General features: G+C 39.7%; 1 protein-coding gene across 1 annotated transcript; it reads right to left on the bottom strand.

Annotated features, from left to right (window-relative positions):
* Window positions 1–6,865: 6,865 nt before the first annotated feature.
* On the bottom strand, window positions 6,866–10,224 carry LOC129467467 (helicase SRCAP-like). The gene is made up of 3 exons (XM_055252003.2): window positions 10,108–10,224; window positions 9,833–10,020; window positions 6,866–9,306 (listed from the first exon to the last, which is right to left on the bottom strand). The coding sequence occupies exons 1-3, from the start codon at window positions 10,222–10,224 to the stop codon at window positions 8,217–8,219; spliced, it is 1,395 nt and encodes a 464-aa protein (XP_055107978.1). The 3' UTR covers window positions 6,866–8,216.
* Between the last annotated feature and the right edge of the window lie 330 nt (window positions 10,225–10,554).

The raw sequence follows: 10,554 nt of genomic DNA, 5'->3' as shown, positions 1-10,554 counted from the left end.
TTACAACTCTATTCAAAAGCAGTTTTTGGTGGTTTTTTTTTTTCTTCGAGACAGAATTTTGCTGTTTTCACCTAGGCTGCAGTGCAATGGTGTGAACTTGGCTCCCAGCAGCCTAGCAACCTTCGCCTCCCAGGTTCAGCGATTCTCTTGCCTCAGCCTCTTGAGTGGTTAGGACTACAAGCATGCACCACTATGCCTGGCTAATTCTGTGCTTTTAGTAGAGACATGGTTTTGCCATGTTGACCAGGCTGATCTTGAACTCCTGATCTGAGGTAATCCGCCCACCTTACCCTCCCAAAGTGCTGGGTATGGGCAAGAGCCACCATACCCGGCCTCAAAAGCTGTTTTTAAAAGCAAACGCAATATAACACCAAAGTTGAAAAAATCTATGCTCACCCAAGGATGCCAGGTTTAATCAATTATTTATAGAATACTGCATCAAAAATAAGACAATAACCCAAAATATACCATTAAAGATGTATCCACTCCTACAACTAGAGATAATTAATCTATCTGGTAGCAAATGATACTTCAATCAGTTTCAGCATGTCTGAAATCTGTAAGGACAAAAGTGATAAAACATGACCTTCATTCTTCACTAGACTCTTACAACACTTGAAGGAAAATAATTTCTGAAGCACAAAGAGGTAAAGAGGTGCAATCTTTCAAAAAGATATTCAGTGTTCAAAATCCAAGAGTGCAATATCAGGCTGGGTGCGGTGGCTTACGCCTGTAATCCCAGCACTTTGGGAGGCCATGGTGGGTGGATCACCTGAGGTCAGGAGTTCGAGACCAGCCTGGCCAACAGGGTGATACCCTGACTCTACTAAAAATAAAAAAATTAGCCAGGCATGGTGGTGTCCACCTGTAGTCCTAGCTACTTGGGGGGCTGAGACAGGAGAATCGCTTGAACCTGGGAGGTGGAGGTTGCAGTGAACGGAGATCATGCCACCTCACTCCAGCGTCAGTAACAGAATGAGATTCCATCTCAAAAAAGAAAGTGTAATATCGGTACACACAGATAATATACTGAATGAAACAAATAGAATAATGTGAAGAGGTATCTTGATGAACAAGGAGTCATTAGAAACGTTCTTTTCATGTCTTTGAAGGAAATTTCAATGTGAGAAATTAGTACTTTGACTAAATTTAGTAAATTTAGTACTATTTAGTATTATACTATTTAGTACTATACTAAAAAAGTACTATTTAGTACTATACTATTTAGTACTATACTAAACGTACTATTTAGTACTATACTAAAAGTTTGTTGCTAACATGTATTGAGTTATTACCGTGTGTTAGGCAGAATATCATATAATTTACACGTGTTGTCTCATTTATTGTAGGTAAAACGTAATTTCGAACTCTGGGAGTATATATGAATTAGATGGAATAAAATTCTATTTAAATGGCCGTCAGTAAATCGGTATCTAGGAAAAGGGTGATACAGTGCCCAAGTTTTCTATTCTTACTAAATTTTTTTTTCATTTTCAACGTTTTCTTGGAGACTGCTCTTTTTTGGTCATTTTTTTTTTTTATTTTAGAAAACTAATAAATTGACTCTTCTTGGTACTGAGTCTTGGGTTTTATAGAAGAAAAACTAAATTCTGTACATTTACCTTTACCTCATTTTTTCTCTTTTAAATTTATTTTAATTCACATATAATAGATGTACATCTTATGGGGTACAGAGTGATATTTTGATATATTTATGCAATGCGTAAAGATCAAGTCAGAGTCATTATCATATCCATTACCTAAATCATGCATTATTTCTTTGCAGTGAGAATATTCAAATATTCTTTTATTTTAGTTATTTGAAAACACAAAGTAAGTTCCCATTAACTACAGTCACCCAATAGTGCTGTAGAGAACCAGAACTTCTTCCTTCTCTCCAGTTGTAATTTTGTACGTATTAACCACATTTTTCTTATACTCTTCTTTCTCCTACTCTTTCCACATATGGTAACTTCCATATGTAAGTGAGAACATGTAGTTATGTGGTGTTTATGTTTCTATGCCAGGCTTATTTCATCTAACATAATGCCCTCCACTTGCATTCTTGTTGCCACAAATAACAGGATTTTGTTCTCTATTATGACTAAATAATATTCCATTATACAAGTATGTCATATTTCTTTATCCATTCATCTGTTGATGGACACTTATGTTGATTCCATATCTTGGCTATTGTGAATAGTGCTGTAATAAACATGGGGGTGCAGGTAACTCTTTGATATACTGATTTTCTTTCCTATGGATATATACTGAAAACCATATGATTAAATTAATAAACACAATAAAAGCGTTTGGCACAATTAAATATTCTTGCATGAGAAAAAACCTCTCAACAACTTAGTATAAAAAATATATGCCTTAACACGGAAGGACATAAAGGACAAATCTACAGCTAAGATCATACTGAATGTGGAAAACATGAAAGACTTAACTGTGAACAAGGAAAAGAATTTACTGGAACAAGAAAAGGATGCCTATTTTCACCAATCATATTTCACATAGTGAAAGTCTTAGCCAGGACAATTAGGTTAGAGAAAGAAATAAAGGACATCTGAATTGGAAAGGAGACAGTCAAATCGTCCCTGTTTAAAGACAATGTGATCTTATATACGGAAATATAAGAGTCTACCAAAAGCTTCTTAGGGTGATAAATGAAATGAATAAAGTTGCAGGATATAAATCAACATACAAAAATCAGTAGCATTTCTATATATTGATAGTAAGCTAGCTGAAACAAGAAATTAAGAAAGCAATTCCTTTTACAATAGTTACAAAAATGTACTTAGAAATAAATTTAACCAAGGAAGTAAAAGATTTCTACAACAAAAATGACAAATATTAATGGAAGAAATTAAAGAAAACACAAAAAAGGAAAGACATCCACGTTTACAGATTGAAATAGTGTTCTTAAAATGACCCAATATCCTATGTGATTTACAAATTTAGTACAATCGCTAGCTTGTATTTTTGAAAGCACCTTTGCTGCATATTCTTAAGATACTCAATGACAATGCCTGGATTTAAGTTTGAGGTGTTATTATATCTATTTTATATTGGGCACAATATAATGTTATCAGGGATAACAGTTTTGATTGGTCCTCGGTCATACAGTAATATATACATTGCAATTTACAGACAAGCCATCTTTTAATACTCAGGCATTTAGAAAGTTCATTTAGACAAAGTTATAAAAACTTGCCTTCCATTCTGCCTATATCACCTAAAAATCCTAATTTAAGAGGTAATAACATTTTTTATTTGATATACAATTTATCAACACAATTAAAATCTGACAATTATCATGTGCAGAGTGTGAGAATCTTAGCAGATTAAGGAACACAAAGTCATCTTTTTCATATTTCGGAAGTAAAACTGTTTTGGAAACTGTTATTTTTAGAAACAGTTAAAAACATTTTTTCATTAGTTTTTCCATGTAAAATTGTGACAACCAGCATGAAATAACTGTCATCAGAGATGCATGGTATATTCGATTCCAAAACATATTCTGTGTAAGTTTTAATATATTTATGTATTATTTATACTTAGATTGTAACCCATAATGTACAGATACTATTTTTCCTTCAACTCTTAAGAATATTCTTAAATAATAAAATTAAAATTAATGAATTATAATTTGTTTTGGTTAGGAAAATAAAGACACACACGTGACAGTGCATCACTTCACCTCATCATTTCATCATTTCGTCTCATCAGTTTATCTCATCATTTCATCTCATCCCATCTCATCTCATCATTTCATCGTATGATCTCATTTCATCAAATCTCATCTCATTTCCATTTCATTATTTCATTTCATTTCATTTCACTATTTCATTTCATCTAATTTCATTTCATTATTTCATTGTGTCATTTCATATCATCTCATTTCATCTCATATTTTTCATCTCATTTCATCTCATCATTTCATCTCCTCATCTCATTTCATCTCATCATTTCATCTCCTCATCTCATTTCATCCTTTCATTTCGACATTTCATCTCATCTCATTTCATTATTTCATCTCATTTCATTATTTCACCTAATTGCATTATTTCATCTCATCTCTTCTCACTTCATCTCATCTCATTTCATCTTATCATTTTCCATCTCATCATTTAATCTCATTTCATTTCATTTCATTTCATCTCATCATTTCATCTCACCACATCTCTTCATTTCATCATTTCATTTCAACATTTCATTTCATCTCATCTTTCAATTTCATTTCAATATCATTTCATTTCATCATTTCTTTTCAATTTCATCTCATTTCATTGTTTCATTTCATTTCATCTCATTCAATCTCATCATTTTTCATCTCATCATTTTTCATCTCATCATCTCATCTCATCATTTCGTCATTTCATTTCATCATTTCATCTCATTTCTTCTCATCATTTCATCTCATCATTTTATCTCATTTCATCTCATCTCATTTCATTTATTTCATTTGATTTCATTATTTCATTTCATTTCACCTCATTTCATTTCATCTCATTTCATTTCATCTCATTTCATCTCATCTTATCTCATTTCATCTCATCATTTCTTCTCATCTCATCATTTCACCATTTCATCTCATTTCATCTCATCATTTCATCTCATCATTTCATCTTATCATTTAATCTCATTTCATCTCATCATTTCCTCTCATGATTTCATCTCATCTCACCTCAGCATTTCATCATTTCATCTCAACATTTCTTATTACATCTCATCATTTTATCTCGTCATTTCATCTCATCTCACCTCATCACAATTCAATTTCCTTTCATTATTTCATTTCATCTCACTTCATTTCATCTCATTCATTTCATCTCATTTCATTACATCTCATCATTTCCTCTCATTACATCTCATCTCATTTCATCTCATCATTTCATCTCGTCATCTCATCTCATCATTTCGTCTCATCTCTTCTCATTTCATCTCATCATTCATCTCATCATTTCCATTTCATTATTTCATTTCATCATTTAATTTCATCATCTCATTTAATTTCACCTCATTTCATTATTTCATTTCATTTCTTCATTTCATTGTCATTTCATTTCATCTCATTACATTTCATTTAATTTCATTTCATCTCATTTCATAACATTTCATTTCATCTCATCATCTCTTTTCATCTCATCATTTCATCTCATCATCTCATCAACTCATTTCATCTTATCTCATTTCATCATTTCATCTCATCATTTCATCTCATCTCATATCTTCTCATCTCATTTCAATTACATTTTTTCATTTCATTACTTCATCTCATTTCATTATTTCATCTCATCTCATTTCATCTCATCACATCTCATCATTTCATCATTTTATTTCATTATTTGATGTCATTTCATCTCTTCATTTCATCTCATCTCATTTCAATTTTATTTCATTTCATTACTTCATTTCGTCTCATTATTTCATTTCATTATTTCATTATTTCATTTCATTCCATCTCATTTCATCTCATCATTTTATCTCATCATCTCATCTCATCATTTCATCTCATCATTCATCTCATCATTTCATATCATCATTTATCTCACCATTTCATTTCATCTCATTTCATTTCATCTCATTTCATCTCATCTCATTTCATCATTACCTCTCATCATCATTTTATGTCATCATTTCATGCCATCATTTCATCACATCTCTTCTCATCTCATTTCATCCCATCATTTCAGCATTTCATCTCATTTCATCTCATCATTTCAACTCATTTCATCTCATCTGGTCATTTCCATTTCATTTCCATTTCATTATTCCATTTCATCATTTCATTTCATTATTTCATTTCATTATGTCATTTCATCTCATTACATTTCATCTCATCTCATCTCATCTCATCATTTCATCTTGTCATTTCATCTCATTATTTCATCTGATTTCATGTCATCATATCATGTCATCATTTTATCTCATCATTTCATCACATCTCATTTCATCATTTAATCTCATTATTTAATCTCATTTCATCTCATCAATTCATCATTTCATCTCATCTCATTATTTCCATTTCATTTCCATTTCACTATTTCATCATTTCATTATTTCATCTCATTTCATTATTTCATTTCATTATGTCATTTCATTTTACCTCATTACATTTCATCTCATTTCATTTCATCTCATTTCATCTCATCATTTCATCTCATTTCATCTCATCTCATTTCATCATTTCATCTCATCATTTCATCTTATGTCATCTCATTTCAATTTCATTTCAATTTCATCATTACATTTCATAATTTCCTTTCATTATTTCATTTCATCTCATTTATTTCATTTCATTATTTCATTTCATTTCATCTCATTTCATCATTTATCTCATTTTTCATCTCATTTTTCATCTCATCATTTCATCTCATCATTTCATCTTATCATCTCACCTCATTTCATCATTTCATCTCCTCATTCATCTCATTTCATCTCATCATTTTAACTTATTATTTCATCTCATCTCATTTCAATTTCATTTCATTATTTCATATCATTTCATTATTTCATTTCATCATTTAATCTCATCATTTCGTGATTTCATCCATCATCTCATCATTTCATCATTTCATCCATCTCATTTCATCTCATTTCATTATTTCATCCGTCATCTCATTTCATCTCATCTTATCTCCTTTCAATTTCTTTTCAATTTTTTCATTTCGTCTCGTCATTTCAACTCACCATTTCATCTCAAAACTTCATCTCATCTCATCTCATCATTTCATCTCATCGTTTCATCTCATCAAGTCATCTGATCATTTCATCTAACTGAAATGATGTAATGGAATCATGAAATGAAATGGATAGGATGCCCTCAGTGATGTTAAATTTAAAAACTGTTTTCATGTATTCATTTTTATATTTATATGTATTTATATTTATATTAATTTATGTCCTTTTTCACTTATTTTTATTTATATTTTTACTCATTTCTTTATTTATAGACAAGGTCCTGTTCTGTGGCCTAGGCTGGAATATAGTGGTGCATTCACAGTTCACTGCAGCCTCGAGCAAACCTCCCACCTCAGCCTCCCAGGTAGGTGGGACCCCAGGTGCGCACCACCACACCTGGTTAATATTTTATTATTTGTAGAGATGGAGGCTTGCTATGCTGCCCAGGCTCGTCTCAAACTCCTGGGCTCAAGCAATCCTCCTGCCTTGTCATCCCAAAATGCTGGGATTACAGACATGAGCCACAGTGCCCAACCTACTTATTCATTTATTCATTTATTTATTTATTTATTTATTTATTTATTTATTTAATAAAGACAAGGTCTCAGTATGTTGTCTTCAACTCCTGGCCTCAAATGATTCTCCAAACTTGGCCTCTCAAAATGTTGGGATTACAGGTACAAGCCACCATGCCTGGCCTAAAAATAGTATTATATTTTTGTATTATATAATTTTCAATTAGGTAATATGAATATTCTGTACAAGAAATATGCCCTTAATTACATAGGCATAAACATTTGTTACACTGAGAAAAATCTAATAGAGCTAAAAATAAAAGTTAATTTGGAAAGGTCATTAGATACTCATACATTCTTATGTTTACACATTCTTTCATATATTCATATATTCTTTTAACAGTATCAATGGTTTGGAGTTATGCATACAAACCCATGACCTATATGTAATACAATGAATAACAGGCTAATAACTAATAACTAATAGCTAATAACTAATACAACTAATAATTACAATTCAAGGCATATTATATACAAAGCTTTAACTTCTCGTTGTCAGATTTTGTTTTTTTTCTTTCTGTTTTGGTAGATACTATGAACACAACATTCAACTCACAGACATTATGGAGCCCTTACTAAGCATAAAGTACTGTGAAAGGCCAGGACTAGGACAGAACTGAGACAGGGCCAGTGATAGGACAGAACTGGGGCAGAGTCATGGCCAGAGAAAAACCAGGGGCAGGGTCACAGCCAGGGACACGACAGGACCAAGGCCAGGGCCGGAAGCAGGGCAGAACCAGGGCCAGGGCAGGGACATGGCAGGGCAAGGGCCATGGCAGGATCAGGGCCAGCAGAAGGCAAGGGCAGGGCTAGGGTAGCACAGGGCCAAGGCAGGGCAGGGTCAGTGTAGAGCAAGGAACGGGCAAGGGTATGGCAGGGCAGGGACAGGGAGGTCCAGGGCCAGAGCCAGGTCCAGGACATGGACAGGGCAGGGCCAGAAACATGGCAGGATCAGAAAGGGGACAGGGCAAGGGCAAGGCCAGAGAAGGACCATGGAGAAAACATGGCCAGGAAGGGTCCAGGGCAAGGGCAAGGCCAGGGCAGAACCAGAGCCAGGGCAGGCCAAAGGCAGGGCCAGGGCTCAGCAAGGCCAGGGTAGGGCAGGGCCAGTGTAGGGTGAGGGTAGGGCCAGGGCAAGTTCAGGGCCAGGAGATGACTAAGATAGCACAGGGCCAAGGCAGGGCCAGGGCAGGGCCTGTGGATTGTCAGGGCCAGGGGCAGGGTCAATGCTGGGCCAGGGCCAGGGCCAGAGCAAGGGAAGGGCCAGGAAGAAGGCAGAACCAGAGAAGATCCAGAGCAAGGGCAGGACCAGGGCAGAACCAAGACAAGGACAAGGCAAAGCCAAGGCCAGGGCAGGGCAAGGCCAGGGCAGGGCAAGACCAGGGCAGGGCAAGGCCAGGGCAGGGCAAGACCAGGGAAGAGCAAAGCCAGGGTAGAAAAGACCAGGGTAGGGCCAGGCCTGGGTAGGAGAAGGTCATGGTAGGGCCAAGGCCAAGGCAGGGCAGGGCTAGGGTAGCACAGGACATGGCCAAAAACAGGGCAGGGCCATAGCAGTGGCAAGACTAGCAACAGGGCCAGGGCAAGCACTGGACCAGAGCATGGTGGGGACAATATAGGGCCAGAACAGAGGATGGCAAGGAAGGTCCATGGCCATTTCATAGACTCGGTAGGCCTGGAGTCAGGCAAGGGCAGGGCAAGGGCAAGGCCAAGGAGAAGGCACGGCCAGGGCCAAGGCAGTGCCAGGGCAGGGCAGGAACAGTGCAGGGACAATGCAGGGTAAGGGCAAGGCCAGGGCATGGAAGGGCAGGGCACGACCAAGGAAGGGCCAGGAGAGGGCCAGGGCAAGGTCAGGGCCAGAACAAGGGTATGGTTGGGGCCAGGAATATGGTAAGACCAGGGCTGGGACCAGGCTGGGATACACAGGGCAGAGCACGGCCTGTGCAAGGTGGGGCCAGAGCCAGGCCATAGAGAGAGTAGGGCAAATGCCAAGGCAAGGCTAGGGTAGTGCCAAGGCTGAGGCAAGGTCAGGGAAGGTCGAGGGCTAAGTCAAGGCTACAACCCATACGGGACAAAGGCGGGGGCAGATCTAGGGCACAAGCAGGGCAGGCTAGGGCACGGCAATGGCAAGACCAGGCCATGGCAGGGCCAGCCCAGGATAGAATAGGGCACAGGCAGGGCAGGGCCAGGGCCACGGCTGGGGCAGGACAAGGACCAAGACCAGGGTCCAGGCCAGGGCAAGGGTATGGCCAGGGCAGAGGTGGGGCTAGAGCCAGGGTCTGGGCAGGGCCAAGGCAGGTCCATTGCAGGGCCAGGGTTCAGACCAGGGCCAGAGCAGGGCTCGGGAAGGGCCAGGGCCAGGACCAAGAAAGGGCAATGACAGGAAAAGGCCCATGGCAGGACAAGCAATGGAGCTAGGGCCAGGACAGGGACAGGGACAGGTTCAGGGCTAGGGCCAGAATAGCATGCCAGGGTACAGCCAGACCAAAGTAGGGCCAGGACAGGGTCAAGACCAGGGCTGGGCCAGGGTATAGCCTTAAGTAGCGAAGGGACAGGGCCAGGGTCCATGCCAGTGCCAGCGCCGGTCCAGGGCAGAGGCAGGGCCATGGCCAGGTCTAGGACAAGGCTGGGGCACGGCCAAGGTCTGGGTCAGGGTCAGCACAAGACCAGGACAGAGCCAGGGGAGGGACAGGGCCATGGCAGGACCAGGGTCAGCAGTCAATGCCAGGCCAAGGCCACAGATAGGACCAGGACTGTGCTAGGGCCAGTGTGAGGGTCAGGGCAGGGCCAGGACAGGGTGGAACAGGCCCGGGGTAGCAGAGGGGGAAGTCAGGGCATGGCCAACCAGGGCATGTCTATGGCTGGGGCCGGGGCCGGGCCAGGGCCGGGGCAGGGCCAGAGTCAGGGCAGGGCCAAGGCAGTGGCAGCTCCAGGGCAGGGCCAGGGTTAGGACCACAGACATGTCCAAGGCCAGTGCCAGGGCAAGGACAAGGGCAGGGGCAGGGCCAGGGTCATCGAAGAACCAGGGACAAAGCCAGGCCCAGACCAGGGCCAGGACAGGTACCTGGCAGGGCTAGGGTTTGGGAAAGGGCCATGGAAGGGCCAAGGTCAGGGCCACAACCAGGTCTGTGCTATGGCCAGGTCCAACACGGTGCCCAGGTGAGGCTAGGGTGAAGGCCAAGATAGGGCCAGGGCAGGGTCAAAGCCAGGCTACGGCCAAGGCAGGGCCATGGCAGGCAAGGCAGGGCCAGGAAACCATAGGGCAACGACAGGGCAGAGCCAGACCAGTGCC

This window comes from Symphalangus syndactylus, chromosome 18, assembly GCF_028878055.3.
Source record: "Symphalangus syndactylus isolate Jambi chromosome 18, NHGRI_mSymSyn1-v2.1_pri, whole genome shotgun sequence".
NCBI lineage: Eukaryota > Metazoa > Chordata > Mammalia > Primates > Hylobatidae > Symphalangus > Symphalangus syndactylus.
The sequence above is the reverse complement of the archived record's forward strand: the minus strand, read 5'-3'. Positions and strand labels throughout refer to the sequence as shown.

What these genes read in the sequence shown, in the direction of transcription:
- LOC129467467 (XM_055252003.2), bottom strand. Translation starts at nt 10,224, where the DNA reads ATGTCTGTGGTCCTAACCCTGGCCCTGCCCTGGAGCTGCCACTGCCTT. An exon ending in CCAGCCATAGACATGCCCTG is followed by an intron (nt 10,021 to 10,107) that starts GTTGGCCATGCC and finishes CACTGGCCCTAG; the next exon opens with CACAGTCCTGGTCCTATCTG. An exon ending in CTGGACCGGCGCTGGCACTG is followed by an intron (nt 9,307 to 9,832) that starts GCATGGACCCTG and finishes GCCTTGACTTAG; the next exon opens with CCCTCGACCTTCCCTGACCT.